Raw genomic sequence first — 15,869 nt, 5'->3', positions numbered from 1 at the left:
TGTTGAAGAATAGATAGAGTGTTTTCCTGCTTACTTTCAGAACCATCCTTGGGGACTCTTCACATTATGGGACAGGATGGGCTTAGGCTAACTCTGTTTGCTGGGGTTTGGATCTGTTGGGTCTGTTATGTTTGGTACATCTAAATAACATTAACAATAAATTACACACAAACTATCATAATATTTTACGTAATATTCATATTTAGCAATTTCTGCCTGTTCTGCCCACATACAGTTTACTTATTTACACATCATATCATGATGTTTTAGGCCATACACTGTATTAGAGTTTTAAAGTTTTAAATTAATTTAAGAGCAATTCTTCCCTTCCCTCCAAAGTCCCACCTTCTTCCCCCTGCCTGACCTCTGATGCTCCCTTCTCCCCCGACACGTGCGCTGAGAGGAAAGCTGCGTTCAAGTTCAATGGGAAGTCCAAAGTTTTGACCTACAACTAGGCAAAGTGCACTGGAATGCCCGTCAAAGTGGACGAGCAAATTCAGCATAGGTCGTTCTCCCCCGAACTAGTTAGTTGGCAGTTACATTTTTGTCAGGCACTCCAGTGCACTTCGCCTAGTTGGAGGTCCGAAACTTCGGACTTCCCATGGTACTTGAACGCAGCATGAGCAGCGCAAGTGAAACGGAGCGAACAACTGACAGGCAGGAAGCTCTGCAAATAATTTTATTCAGACCAAATAAAATGATTAGTCAGACTTTTATTAGAAATATATGAGAATTGAATGTTGATGAGTTTCAAGACCTGGTGGATTTATTTTACATTTCAGGGTGCCATATGCGTATTAGGAACATTTTAAGATTACAAAAGAAAGTGTAAAAATGCCAGAAAGGTAAGAAATGCTTTAAGAGCAGCAGATACAGAAATACCTTTTTTTAATGTTTGGAAAACCCATAAACTACGAATGTCAGACGCTAAACTGTTTAGTAGTGTTGCTTAGTTATTTTGAGAGAAATTCTATTTTCTATAGCACATAGGGTGTTCAGATAGAGAAACACTGAATTTCCTGCAGTGTAACTGCTTGTAAACGATACATTTACTATTGTTTGGCCATCCCTGGCATAGGGCATAGGGAGAAATTATTTTGCAACCAAATTTAATAAAAAACAAACCGATGCACAGCCTACTGAGAAGATTAATCAACTCATTAGATCATAGGATAATGGGTTAACTTTAAGTCTTGGTAACTTAACAAACCCAAAAATGTATAATCACGCTGCTTGAGAATCCTTGATTGTCTGCTGTTTTGTCGCCTCACCTTGCGTGACAAAGCTGTACTCTGGTTTTTCTTTGACCTCAAGTGGCTGCTCTTTATTCTTCGTCTGGTTTTGGTCAGCAGTTTGCCGAATACACTGAGGCGTGAGGGGAGCATGGACACTGTCTGCAGGCGGATGACCCTTCTCCAGCAACAAGTGCACTGTCTGAGGGAGACAATGGTTTGCTTAGCGTTAGTGGGTAGGAACTAAACAGTTTGTCAGCAAGGTGCTTTTGGCAAATGTCATTCCTCACCTGCCCAGTGTCTCGGAGAACCTCTACTGCTTGCTGATGAGTGGCTCCCTCCAGACTTTTCCCATTGACAGCTACCACACGATCCCCTGGGCATAGGACAGACACAGGGCAGTTAAGACACAAAAAAAGAGTCTACATAGATGAAGTCACACAGTCATTTGCTCCAGTCATTCAGTTTATCTTTGATCTTTCTGTTTAAGTCATTATTTGTAACGTCGCAGTTTAGACCGGCACCTTTCTGTATTCTTCCGTCAAGCTCAGCAGCTCCTTTTGGTATGATGGCTTTGACGTAGATGCCTCCATGTCGAACAGTCGTGTTGACTCCTCCCTAAGAAATGAACACACCTCTTAGTCTAATCAGCCAAGGAGAAAGTGGATCATTATGGATGTTCTGTGGGGGTTGATGGCAGGTGTGGAGGGTTTTTTTTCATTTCAAGTGTATTTGCTAAATGATAATTGCTTCGTCTTAACTGTGGGTTTAGGAATATAATGTTGGTGCATTATAAATAATATTATACTTCAATATCACTATTATTAAATATCAACCAAATTTCACAAGAGAAGTATTTAAAAACATTCAAGACAAAAGTTTCCCTGAAGTTGATAATATTGTGATTTGTTTGTGGACATTACAACAGATCAGGGTTTTGTTGATGCCAGTGTTGAGTATGTGTTGCCATTTGTTTAAAGCCGAACCTCCCCTTTGTGTTGATGGATGAACATCATTCACGTTAAGACGGAAGTGACTTTAAGGCTTAAAAGGCTATTTTTATAAAACAAGAAAGTATTAAATGTCTTCATTCTTCAACGGGTCCATCTTAGAATTACTTTGTAAGGACACTACTTTAATAAACTGTCCCTTTCCGCCTTGCCAACCAATATGGCTCTGTCCCAATAATTTGTCCCTTCATAATTAAATTCTGCGGTTTAAAAAAAAAAGTTTTTTTACTGCAAGACAAATCACAAAGCTTTTATCATATCACAATTATGAATTATATGCAAATGAAAACAAATCCTCCACTGTGATGTTATTGACAAAATCACTGAGACGTTAAATCCTAAAAATCAGTGTTCATTTGGTTATCTCAGTCTGGATAACTGTTTTATTGTTAGGTTGAATTTCAAGGTTATTTCAGTACACACTGAATCAGTCACTATTCTAAAACACTATGATTTGACATCCACCCTGGTCTGATGACACACAGTCAAGCGATTTGTTATTGAGTGTTACGGTCAATCCTCAGGGAGAAATGATATTAGTGGCAATCCAGTTAGTCACTCTAGAGTCAGAGCAGCGATAATAAAAGCCATAAGAAAGCTCACAAACCAGTCCTGTTTAAACTGTGTATGGTCCTTACTGTGAAGGTACTAAACATACTGTGTGATTTTATTTAAAAAACAACAACAACAGCCTTATTGATTTAACGAAAGAAAAAAAAGGCATGCTCCCACAAGAGCTTCCAGATCTGTCACCATACAGCATTAGAAAGCAAACCAAACCAAGCAACATATAAACACAAACAGACAACAAGATGGGGGGGGAAAGGGGGCAAAACAAAGAGAGGGTGAAAACCTTGCCGAACAGTACCGTGACACTTATGCCCAGGCTGCTGTCTTTTTTAGACAGCTCAACATCAAATAGTTCTCCTGGACAGAGACTATTGACCCCTGGGGCATTACCATTTAAATTTTCCATGATGTATTCCTGCAAACAGAGAACAGGGCATTAAGTTGAATTATAACAAGCTGGAACATGCAGAGAGAAAAAGGGATCAAGGGAGAGTGAGGAAGTTGGACTAGGTAACGCTGGGAAGAAAATGAGCAGATTCAAGTGATGACATGCAGTGTACAGGTAACAAACTGCCTTGCATTGACATTGTAAATGTAATGATAGGCAAAGGTGATATATACAGGCAGTTAGTTGTGCCAAGCATCTGAAAGGTAATGTGTAATGCTTGTTTGTGGAAGAACCATTCTTTTCCTGTTCTATCAATAAAAGCTGATTCATATTTGCCCCACCAGGATTAAAAAAAAAAAAGCTTTTGAGTTTTGAATCATAGATCTGCTGAGTAGACATCTACTTCGTAGTATGATATATAAAATCAAATAAGCTGTTTACATCAAATTGATAAACACAAAGGCCGCACCTTTTTCACTTTGAGTTTCTCTTGACTACTGGAATAAGTCTCCTCATCCATGTCTGAATCCCCCCAGTCAGAGTGCTCGGACACTTTGGGAGCTTCTGACACTTTAGCTTTTCTAGTTTTGGGTGGCAGAGCCGGTGGCGTAGCATCCAAGCAAACGTTAGGTTCTGGTCTGTGATGTTTGGCAGCGGTTGCAGCCTTGGAAGCAGCTGTTAATCTTTCTAGGCACTGCTGAACTCCATTCGCTGGGGGTGGGCTGATTTTAGCAACACTGCCCGTCCTGGAGTCCTGACAACTGAGGCTCATGTGCTGGTGGACTGGGGAGGAGGTGGATGATGGTGTGGCAGCGCTGTGGGGAGGAGGGCTGGGGCTTCCCGTTCCCACCTGCTCCTCTGACGAGGTATCAAAGTCTGGTTCTCGTCTCTGGCCAGAGTTAAGCACCTTCATCGCAGACTTGGCTGGGTAGGGAACATAGCCTGAAGAAGAGTCTATCAAAAAAAGGAAGAAGAACAGTGATAAGTCTGAAAGTTTGGACTTAAGAGGAAACACACTCTGTGCATGATGACAAGGAATACATGAGAGATTTTCGGATACCATTTTTTCCTTCCCGATACCTGAACCTTTACCTGTGTATCGGTCAGTACTGTGTACAGATCCGATACCAGCGCAATAGACAAAATGCATGACAAAACAAAAACATGATAATTTTACACATAAAACATTACACTCAAATCTCTGCTTTTACCTTTGTAGAGCCTCTCTTTGGGCTGTAACACCACCAGAGCAACATCATCAGGAGCATTCTGGAGGATGTCAACCGTTGTGGCATGAGGGAGCCCTTCTAGGTTCACATCATTCACTGATATTAGCCGATCACCTGCATCAATATTACAACTGTTACATGCATGCTAGCACTGCTATAATCACAGCAGACAAAAGTGAACAAATCAGTAGCATAGGAGGAAGAGGGAAGTAAAAACACTGGCCTACCAGGTTTGAGGCAGCCGTTGACATCAGCAGGACCTCCAGGGGTGATGGAGCTGATGATGGTGCCAAGGTCCATACGACCAGAGTTCTCCCCTCCAACAACCTGGAACCCTAGAGAACAAGCAAAAGCAAATTGATTTAAACACTTAATGTATACACACATTCAAACAGAAAACATCTTGGGGATTAAGGAAATCCTCTGACAGCTGAGAAATGGCAGCAGGCAGCCTAAAATGTTATTTCAGGAAAATGTATACACACCCTTACCCAGGCCATATTTCACATCTTTCTTCAGGTTTACAGCTGTGATTTCTCTCTCTGGAGATGGTAAGGCAATGAGCTTTTTCTTGAGTGAATCTGTGCAGCACAAGGACACACACCATTTGTTATATTTACTGAAATATATACCATAAGTACATTATTGGCTCTGTCATTTCTGATTGAGGTATGTCATTTTGGAAATTAATTTCACTGGGGATACCCAGTAGGCCACTCTGAGAGGATTAGTATATCTACACCGTAACTATTAATCAGCTGAGGCAGGCATACAGTGTTGCTGAGGGGCCTCTAGTTTAGCACTGTTGGCTAATGGGCCTGAAAAGACGGGTTAAGCTAGGATGAAAGGGAAGGTCATGAGTTCAGTGCCAAGTATGGAGCTATTAAATGGTGGGGCCGGGGCCAGTTCCACAGGCAGGCAGTGCTGAGAGGACAGAGTCTCAATTCTGCATTATATAATTGTGATTTAGAACAGACTTTTTGGTTTATATATCCCGTACTTGGCTGTGCCATGATCAGCATATGGTTCAACAGATTGAAGAGGGAGATTAAAAACGTTACAAAATGAGGGGTGGTGGAGGGCAGTCGGATATTTCCTGCATTTTGACATTATAACGCGTGGAAATCCAGAGTCTATGAATGACTTCCCTATGAGGAAATGAAAGATAGATACAGTATTTCGATATGTACCGTTAACAGAGGCTGGGGTTGAAGGTGGTCCAGAGGAACTGTGCATACTGACACCTGGAAACAGAGACACACGAGATCAGCAAGGCATTGCTTTAGTTTTGTATTAAACAGAACAATGAAAACTTCTCGTCTGCCTCTCTGCCGATGTAAAGAGCCAGATTGATTGATTGGCCTATCACAGACATATCGGCATCTATCAGTATCGGTACATGTTGTCGAAAAACAATATGTGGAAAACAATATTAGAACTTTACAGAGCATATAATGCAGAAAACGATGTGTGGTGTGACTTAGAAATGGTGTCATTAAATAGTTCGTCCAGCAGAACATGGTCAGCAGTTTCCCGATACTGAACATACATAACTGATGTATATTTATTTTTATATATATTCTTTATTTTCTCAATGTTCTAGATGCTCCGTTTCTAGAATTAAGAATGTAATGCATTGTATGTATAATATATAATTCGCTTTAATAAAAGTTATCTTCTGAGTGCCTTTGCAGAGTCACATAGAAAAATCCACTATATTGGCCGCCATATTGGTAACTGGTAAATTTTCCCCCTTTTAAAATCAGTTACAGTTAAAAATTCCCATTGGTCAGGCTTTAATTTATAGGCAATAATGAAAAGATGTAGTCATTGTCCTGCAGAAGCCTCCTGCATGATCAGGCCACTTATGTAGATACGAACATATTATGTGAGGTAAACAAAAAAACAAGCTGCATCATCCTTTGCAGGTCAGCATGCTTACCAACTACATATGCTTGGCCAGTATCCTCTGTGGAAGAAGAGTCAGATTCTTTTTTGGACCTGAGACTCCAGGCTGGGCTGCTGTGTGACACTGTGCCAAAAGATCTGAGAAGGAAGGAGAGTAAGAAGAGACGATTTAGCCCGAGGAGGCAACTTTCCTGATTGAACAAGGACACAAAGAGAAGAGAAACAAACCAACAAAAACACTGACTTTCCTTCTAACTAACTACTAATGTTTATCTATATTAGGTTTGTATGCATACAGTATGCTACTAGACTAAGAATCAAACATGTCATCTGTAAAGCTGACATGAGAGGGAGCAACTGGCACAAAAACAAGCATGTTGCTTATTTAAAATACACACTGGTAGATACAACCTTACACAAACACAAGGGCACAAGGGCGCATGTGCGCACACACACGCACACACACACACACACACACACGCATGCACCCCAGAGGTTTAATTAGAGGCTTGAGGTAGAGTTCCCTGTGTCTCTGTGGTGTTAGTCAAAGCTATAGTCCCAGTAACAGGTCCTCACTTAGGAACCTTAGCCTGTCCTTAAGTGAGTTTGAGACTCTTGCACTAAAGGGTTTACAGAGGGTCAATTAAGAAATACAACTGAGCATGAAACAAGATTTTACAGGACAAATAAAAGGTTTCAAATTCATAATATATTCTAGATCCTTCATAGTTTGATGGATGTTGGAAGTAATGGAATACCAAAGAAATAATGTCATGATTTTATTCTGAACTATTCTCCCATATTCTGGTGTTTTAAGGCGTTTCCTTAATATTTGACTTCTTTCAGCTCACTTTTCCTGTTGTTGCGAGAGGGAGTCTGTGTCTGAGCTGGCTCGCTGGTGTTGCTGGAAGTGAGAGGCCACTTGGTTGGGTTGTGCCTGACTCAGTCCGCTGTGGGACTGACCACGATATGACTCTGCCACACGGTGCTCTGTAGACTCTGGCATCTGTCCGAGGTTGTGGTGCGAGCGACTTATTATCCGCGGATTGGAAAGGACTGTGGAGGCAACTGGATTGAAACCTGGAAAGTGAAGCTCATCTTGGACCAATATTGAGCCAGACGTTGCCTTGTGGAGGGCCACCTCTGAGTAGGAGATCCTCTTCAGATGGTCTGGGTTGGATCGCGTCGATAAGCTGGGGGCCAGGCTGCCTGAGCTCACTGTCCTCCCCACTGAGTCTCCACTCCGAGATTCAAGGGAATACTGCAAACTACTCAAGGGGCAGTTCTCTGATGAAGACAGGCAAAGCAGAAAGCTACTTGTTAGTTATAATTATTAAATGTTTTGTGTATCACTATAGAAAAAGTATGAGACAAAATTGAAATTCCGTAGAGCTAAAGTGTTGATCTGTGTCATTAACTCAGCAGTCTGAAGTAATTATTGTCTAGACAATAAAAGCAGGAACTATCTTAAGCTTCTTTCTGGAGATATTTATCTTAATCATCATAGCTAATGGTCTGGTCAGTCTTCTTGGCAGTCATCAACTTAAATAAGCCTAGTTATGACTTTATGTCAACAATGTGGTGGGAGTATCAGGCGTGATAAAGGCAAAGCTGTTCTGTTGTTCAAACTAATAAAAACAAGCACCAACGCTTTTGGGCCTGCTGTGTGAAAACATGTTAACCTTACTCTCAGTGCAAATATATGCAAATCTTTGTGTCTGAGCCTGAGGCCATATTACTGTATGTGACCTCTACCCGCATGTGTGGCTGCTCTCTCCTCTCTCCTACTGTACCTAGGTCTTGAAGCTCCTGGTTGTTTTGGCGGGCCTTCATCTGTAGGTGGAACTTGTGCTGATCAGAGCAGTGTTGTAGCAGATACTGACAGGTCTTGTTGCTGTCCGTCTGAAACAGGTGCTTAATCCCATCTGATGTGTTCTGGAGGCAAATCTTCTTTTTCTTCAGGGTGACAAGTTAAACATTTAATTGAAGGTGATGACAACTGGGCTAAGTCAGAGTAAATGAATTAAATTCACTAAGGTGCATTATAATAGTATTTATGTTAATAATGACACAAGTACGTACTATAAAGGAAATCTTTTTGGTCTCCCTCCAGGGGAACCTTAGCACCGGGGCACGATTTCCATTAAGCACCTCGAAGATGAGCACCCCCTTGGAGTAGACACCCAGCATGATGCCCGTCTGGGATCTCTTCTCAGGAAGCACCCGGTGGAAATGGACACCATACTCTATCAGCCTCTGGCTTACCTTTGAGATAATCAATATAGAGTCTTAAATTCTCAATACTGAGAAACAGAGAGGGGATGTGAATGTGTTTTGAGATTTTGAAACTTTTCATGCAGACAAGAAGTCTTTCATCGGGTCAGTGATTCAATATGAGTGCACTGATTTTTATCTGATTAAATATAATAGGATAATATGATAATATTATTCAATTTGTAAAATTCAATTTGGTATAGTGACATGAAGAAAATAGAGATGATTTAGTAGACGGTGGATTTGGCATAGTAAGTAATATTACAAAGACAGAATGAAATGCAATGGCACCGCTTCTGTTTGTAGTTGACACTGTAATCTTTGGTTTCCTGTCAACCATAAACTTAAATGCATTACTTCCTCAGCCAAAGTAGAGTCTTTGGCACTTTGTCCTGGAAGACCTGCCATTTTACATATTTCTTTTACATATCTTGCTGACCTTGAGAAACTCAAACTCTGCCTCGGAGTCAGACGCTCCATAGTAGTTACTGTGAAGTTTCGGCAACTCCTCCCTCATGGTCGTCTGGTCCACCTTATCCAGGATTGACACTGGGAGGTAGTGCTCCAGTCTGAAGTAGGTCTTCCCGTGGAGCTGAGTAGCATAGATTGACAGCATTATTATTCCAGCTGTCATTTTGTGAAGTTGAGACAATTATATGTTCACCTTCATTCATTTCTGATTCTAAAACATTTTACCTCACATCTTACTTCAAATGTGTGTTCTCAGCAATACTTTCTCATATATAAACCAATAAAACTACAGTTCAATTTAAACCATATTTAAAGTATTTTAAGTGTTGCCAGTGGACTGAAAACAATTATATGTATTAAAGAGATTTGATACCTCAGGATGGTAGTCACTGAATTCAGCCTGCAGTGCCAATGAAGCCAACAGCATGGCATTTTCTATGTCACAGCGCATCCTCTCCTCCAAGATATCCTTCCTCAGCTGTAAGTAGTACTGATGTTTGGTCATAGCATGCCTGTTATATCCAGAAAAATACAGACATTTTTGGTTATCTTAAACGTGATATGCCAACGCATGGGTGATTTTAGGTTCTCGCATAACATATAAAATATATACTTACTGTATGAAGTTGACATCATCAAGGAAGAATTTGATTCGTAAGAAAAGATTAAAAGGCACATCAGATTTCTTCTTCTTAGGATCCTCCTTCCATCCCTCTGGGGCCACTTTGGACAGTTTGGCATCAGGATCGACGAAGAAGAACTCATTTTCTGTGTGTATGATTTTCAGGAGAAGAGGGTGAGAGGGACAAACACATGCATACACGCAATTCAAACCAAAGATATACACAGGAGCAACATACAGTACCTCGTATGTATGCAAGGCCGAAGAGGTGATGCTCCACGAGCCCGATGTGGGCAACCACCATATCAAGAACATCTTTACAAACTGCCTTGATGTCACAGCTCAACTCCAGCTTTTGGCCACTCAGGAGCACCACACCCACCTTCCTCTGTACTTCCTCTACCTTACCACGTTTCTTGTGGACATAGAGAAAAAAAAAAGGAAGGAGTAATGGATTATAAATTCAAAAAATAAAACCGTTTCTGTGACAACACAATGGATAAATCGGCTCACCATTATTGAAGAGGGAATAGATAAGGTAACACAGGGCTCCCTGACCATCTTCACAAACTCAGGCCCATGGAAGTTCTGCCATTGGTGTAAAGAAAGAAAATCACATTTATTTTACCAAAATCTTTAAGGATCATTTTCAACCTGGAACTGATTGTGTTTCAAATGCAATCACAGTCAGTGCTGAACTACGATACCAAAACATCTGATACACATACGGTACATGGGCGACTTCCTTTCTACACAAAAACACCCACACTGCAGGTTCTAACTTGTTTTAATAGCTGATGTTATTATGAAATTTCGATGACAACAGCTAATGTGGTACATTTTTAGTGTTGCACACACACCACATTGTTGCTTTTCTGCTGTAGTCATGTCTCACCAGAAGTGGAAGGGCAAGATTCCTTTACTTCAGTCAAAGGTTTTTGTATTACCTACTGGAAACCCCCACATCCAAAATGACTTCAATTAAAAATCTACCATGAGTAGAAAATATGTCTTGCATTTTTAAGTATAATTAACCTATTAGGAAAATAAGTTATGCACGGTATTTGAGGTTGATTATAATCTTTAGCAGATATGCTGCCATTTACCACTTGTCTTAACACAATTTGTGATAGGTGGAATAAAACCGACTGTACCGAAAAAAAAAATCACATATACACCACAATCTATCTTCACAATATACTTGACCTAGGGAGGGTGACATGAATTATGTTTTACAGTGAATAAAGATGTTTTGTACATAAATAAAACTAATGTTTGTATAAGAAAAGGTCTATCCAGGAGCAAAAACCTTGGGTTTGCGAAGTGGTACAGAAGAGGTGTGGAGGGGGTCTCGAAGGTCGAGCATGGAAGTGTGAGATGGGGCCAGGGGGTCATCTGTGGGGTAGAGGTTGGCCCTGGACAGCCTGCTGGCCAGGTGGGCTTGGAGCCGCTGCTGAACCTCCTCTTCCTGCCTCTGGAGGAGCAGCTCTGTTCCAACCAGACCTTCATCAACTGCCCCCTCATACAGCCTACAGGGAGAAGAGAAGGCGAGGATTGTATTGTGCAGAAGCTGAATGGAAACTGTTGCTGTATGATGCCTTGTGACATTTGTGCTTGATATGCGGATTTACTGACGTTTTTTGCTTTCCATAAAGTAAATACTTAAAAGTTGCAACATGACTATTTCAGACAATGGGTTTACACACAAAAGAGACCAAATACTATTTGGTGTGACTTGTTTTAGCTTCAGGGGAAAACAAGTGCCCTGGAAACATTTTTTCCGCTAGCAGGCATCACAACAGCAGACAGCAGTCCTCTGTAATGCCACAGATTAGAGAGATAGAGATTGCTGAATGTGGATGTCGCATTAGATGACCTCACTAGCAAAGCATGGGCTTGACCCTGCTGTGCCACACCAGCTGTATGTGGCCCAGAGGACAGAACAGGACAGCTTCATCTGCGGCTTCTCTGTTCTGTTTAGCGAACGAAGAAGCAAACGAATGCAAACACATTTTGTTTTGAGACATACACACTACTAAGCAGGTGGTGAAATTACACACATTAATTCATTCTTGATCCATTTCCTATGAAGCTCCCATAAAGTTCAAGTGCAGGGATTCAACACTTGAATTTGTAAAATAAAACTGGCTTGGAAATGGGTTCACTCTGAGCTACTTAAGTATTAGAATGAAGATGAAGATTGTTTAAGGATGAGAGAGACTGTCCTGGGGTCTGTAACTTCCACATGAAAGGAAAGATTTACATACAGTATGGCTCAACTAACTAGTAGCTGTAAGTTATCTGCATGGGGGAGAAAACCCAACACTGGTACCTTGTTTGTTAAAGTGCCATTTGTATACATGGTGTGCGTGTTACCTGTGCCTGTGTGTGTTGTGACTTGTCAGCGAAAGGGCATCATGCTCAGAGGAAAGTGCCTGCTGGGAACCATACTTCCGGACCTCGCCTTGTCTCTTAGCTGTAAGAGATATGGGAGTATTAGCTGTGTACACAGACACACAGACGTACGGACAAAAGTGTATTTTGTTTTCACATGTACACAATCAAACACACCCCTCCTGATGCAGACACTGTGGTACAAATATACCTGCATGAACATGTGCGCAAGAGGGTGGAGCAGTTATGGGAATCAGGTCACAAATCAGAACCACAAATACAATCTATGATGTCTGGAGATGAATTTGCACACACGAAAAAACATTGCAATGCCGTACCATTATGTGTCAGACAGTACTAAAACGCAAACTGCTTTAAGTATTGCCCCATCTCTTACAATAAAAGCCTTCAATGTGTTAGAAGTTGTTACTTGTTAAACTTTCCAGTTGAAAGTAATTCAAAGAGCCTTTCTTTTTGGAACATGTTAAATATATTTTAACCACTTCCAAATAAAACTGGCACCACTTCCACTAGTATTTCTAAAGTCTTAACAGCTGTCTGAGCTCAATGTCAAGCTTTCGTGCAAAGGTGGAACCCTTGGATACAGTGATTAATGGAGTTTAGGTGTTAGGCTTGAATCTAGAATAGATTTGCTTTTGACCTTTCTTAGCACTCACTCCCACTGCACTGGCAATTTTAAGTCAATTCATCTAAAGTCACTGAAATCACTGTAAAAACAAAAGCACATCTGAAACCACATTGCATGCAAAACTACCTATATGTGAATAATAATGAATATACAGTATAGTTTGAATGATGTATATAAATATGATTGTAGTTACATATTGTCTTACATTTATCGGAGAGCCTTTACTGATTTTACTTGAGTTTTCATTTCCTTTGAACGGTCTTTTATTAAGTTTAAAAATGTTTTTCCCCATACTCTTACTTTTGTACTGTATTGGTTTTATGACTTTTTTTTTTGCTACCTTGTAAAGCACTTTGTACTACTAAAACTACTACTGAACTTTATCCCAAGCCTCACACTACTACCTGAAAATGCGTGCGTCACCGTTATGTTAATACTTTCTCGAGTCATGTGCAACACTTTTAAACCAATGAGAGGTTTGAATCTGAGCTGCTGAGTTTTACTCAATAGCAAGCCTCAAATTTCCCACACTATTACAATAGTGAAGTCTTGTCTTTGTTTATTGCACAATTTCATTTTGCACCGACACTGAAGGTATCTTGTGCAATCCCACATAGCAAAAGACATAATCTAATTGCATTAAGAGAACTAGATAAATGGCTGACAGCAGCACCCAAGAGAGGGTGGAGAGTGGTGCACCTCATCATTTTTAGCCTACAAAGTGTGCCCTGTGAGGTTTTGCAATAAGACAGCAGAGAATGTGGCTTTAAGCAGGGCAGACCGCAGTGAATGGTCAGTGGAGAAAAATAATGTTTGACATCCTTTGCTAGTGGCTTTTAACCTTAGGCCTTGTGGCCCAGACTACTATTGCTTTTCTTATCAAATGATTCACTGAGTGTCCCAGGTGTAAGTAAGTCCTAGTCCCAGAGCTCCAGAACGTCAAGACTGTGTGGCTACTTCTTTTTTATGTTAACTGATTAATTTAGTCAATTGTTATTATGGAAAAGTAGTGTAATTTAATTTTTTATTTGTATCTCTGCTGCGTGCAGGTTCCCAAGATGAGTTATGCGTGTCCATGAAGAGAATAACACAGATAAAGAAATATTTGACCTTGTCTGTAGTCTGGATCAGAGGAGGTTACTGAGGGGCTTTCGCTGGATGAACTGTAATCACTGTGGTACCTCTGGTGGGTGTGGACCGGGTCTGAGGGAAGAGAAAGACTATCAGCCCATCTTTTAAAAACAATATAATATGAACCATGCACAAAGATAAGAGGATGTCTGCGAAATGATGAAATGGATCAAACATAAACTTCATGCACATGAGACAACTTAAAAAAGGTTATATGGACTTGTTTCCTGTTTGTGAGGGATGCTTAAGGTGAAGCCGAGCTGACAAGCCATTTTTTTCTTTTACTGTACTCTCTCCAAATCCTACTGAGGCCGATGGCAACCCTAAACCAGTAGACTGAGGCACACAAGGCAGGTATTAGTCATGCTGTTGGTAAACACTCCTAATGAAAGACATGTGTAACTGCGCTGAAACAGCAGCTTCTGCACAAGTGTATGCAGACATGCCTCATGTCAGGTTAGAGAGCTTTTTGTTGAGGGCGTAATCTTTTGTCTTGCTTGACTGGGTGAACCGCGGCAAGTACAGACCAGCTCACCACAATGATTTACATCTCTCAGCAATTCTTCATAAACTCAACAATGCATTGAGCATCTGCGGCAGAGCAGGGAATCAATATAAACAATGTTTCAAAACAGTCTAAACTCCAACATAATGTGTCATGTGTTTCCCTGCCGAGTGCACAGAACTTGAAAGTCCTGCTCTTCAGTATCAGCTACACAGCTTGAATGAATGGCATTCCCTAGTCATTGCTCAGGCATTTTAATTTAGAAGAGTTTCACAGTACAACATCTCTTTGTGATGACGTCTATCTTCAACTAAACTTCATAAGTAAGTAAACTTCTTAGTAAGAAAGAAGGTCAGACCAAAATAGTTTTCCATCTTCTGTTGGTTACTGAGTCATAAAAGAACATCTGCAGTTAGAAAAATATACACAGAGGAGCAGTCTCTTCTGTGTCATTAACAGCGATTCAAGCTTCTAAGCTTATCAATGCAAGAGGTATAAAGGCTTACAAATGTGCACCTACATTGCCACTCACATGCACAGATACCTACACATGCAGCTGTCCTAAACTGTCACTCACGATGAATTTCGAGACCTATAGGGTGAAGGCAGTGAGGCAGATAATGCAATGGAAAAGACAAAGAAACATAAAACCCATTTCCATCACATTAAAGGACCACCACTATAAAAAGATTTTCAAAAAAGGGCAAATCCATAAGAACTGTTTATGCTCTGATTACAGCTTGGCAGGAAAGGGACACCGAATATCGGTTTTATATGCCACTTATTTTTGTAAAAGTATATTAAAAGACAAAGAAAATACAGCACACAGCAACATTTTTTGATTGAAGCAACAGCGAAATGCACAAGTAATCTGTCTCCATTATAGGACTCTAATTGACATGTCCTAAACCAGGAAGAAACCCGGGCTGATTTCACTAAAGATTACCCCAACAAATCTTGTAACAAAAGAACATTAATCTCATTATTAAACAACAACACCTAGAGTTAAAGTGTCCTGGATGTGGCAAAGATAACACAACTTCAGACAAAAGTCAGTTTGTTTTAGGCCGTCTATAGTTTTCTAATCTAAAGTAATTTCACTTGTTAATTAAAGATCCTGTTATAAACACGGCTGAAATACAATCAACTGCCATATATTAAATAGTGCAGGCAGGGGGATCAGATTGTTATGTTGCATATTGAGCCCAACAGAATCGAAATGTACCTCCTGTGAAAAAAAATGTTATGAAAGTAGCTTGTAAAGTCATTTCAATCTGTGCACAAAATGCCTGGTCAAGCCACAAGTGTCTAATGTTGTTGTTGGTCAGTCACAATTAACCTGAGGGTGAATCAGTGTATTTAGAGAAATCCCAAATAAACATTGAATCAACATTTCCTCATGACCTCAAAACACCCACTGCACCTCAAAGCAATGGGAGTGAAAAGAGACCATGAGGGTCACAGCTAATTAGAGAGATAAACAGCA

General features: G+C 40.5%; 1 protein-coding gene across 4 annotated transcripts in view; it reads right to left on the bottom strand.

Moving 5' to 3' along the window:
* Positions 1–15,869, bottom strand: part of ptpn13 (protein tyrosine phosphatase non-receptor type 13) — a 42,301-nt gene that overhangs the window by 7,803 nt on the left and 18,629 nt on the right. For 2 of the 4 annotated variants that reach the window (XM_083929705.1, XM_083929706.1), the window contains exons 8-28: positions 13,858–13,950; positions 12,081–12,180; positions 11,014–11,233; positions 10,218–10,292; positions 9,948–10,119; positions 9,700–9,850; positions 9,456–9,594; positions 9,051–9,203; positions 8,420–8,602; positions 8,131–8,293; positions 7,189–7,624; positions 6,372–6,475; positions 5,620–5,673; positions 4,921–5,010; positions 4,657–4,764; positions 4,412–4,543; positions 3,670–4,154; positions 3,096–3,227; positions 1,757–1,850; positions 1,523–1,608; positions 1,272–1,434 (exon numbers count right to left, since the gene is read on the bottom strand). In XM_083929705.1, coding sequence (XP_083785831.1) covers positions 1,272–1,434; positions 1,523–1,608; positions 1,757–1,850; positions 3,096–3,227; positions 3,670–4,154; positions 4,412–4,543; positions 4,657–4,764; positions 4,921–5,010; positions 5,620–5,673; positions 6,372–6,475; positions 7,189–7,624; positions 8,131–8,293; positions 8,420–8,602; positions 9,051–9,203; positions 9,456–9,594; positions 9,700–9,850; positions 9,948–10,119; positions 10,218–10,292; positions 11,014–11,233; positions 12,081–12,180; positions 13,858–13,950 — 3,333 coding nt within the window. The remainder of the gene's footprint in view (positions 1–1,271; positions 1,435–1,522; positions 1,609–1,756; positions 1,851–3,095; positions 3,228–3,669; positions 4,155–4,411; positions 4,544–4,656; positions 4,765–4,920; positions 5,011–5,619; positions 5,674–6,371; positions 6,476–7,188; positions 7,625–8,130; positions 8,294–8,419; positions 8,603–9,050; positions 9,204–9,455; positions 9,595–9,699; positions 9,851–9,947; positions 10,120–10,217; positions 10,293–11,013; positions 11,234–12,080; positions 12,181–13,857; positions 13,951–15,869) is intronic. The other 2 variants (XM_083929707.1, XM_083929708.1) reach the window with 2 other exon arrangements.

Source organism: Echiichthys vipera (assembly GCF_963691815.1).
Source record: "Echiichthys vipera genome assembly, chromosome: 16".
NCBI lineage: Eukaryota > Metazoa > Chordata > Actinopteri > Perciformes > Trachinidae > Echiichthys > Echiichthys vipera.
The sequence above is the reverse complement of the archived record's forward strand: the minus strand, read 5'-3'. Positions and strand labels throughout refer to the sequence as shown.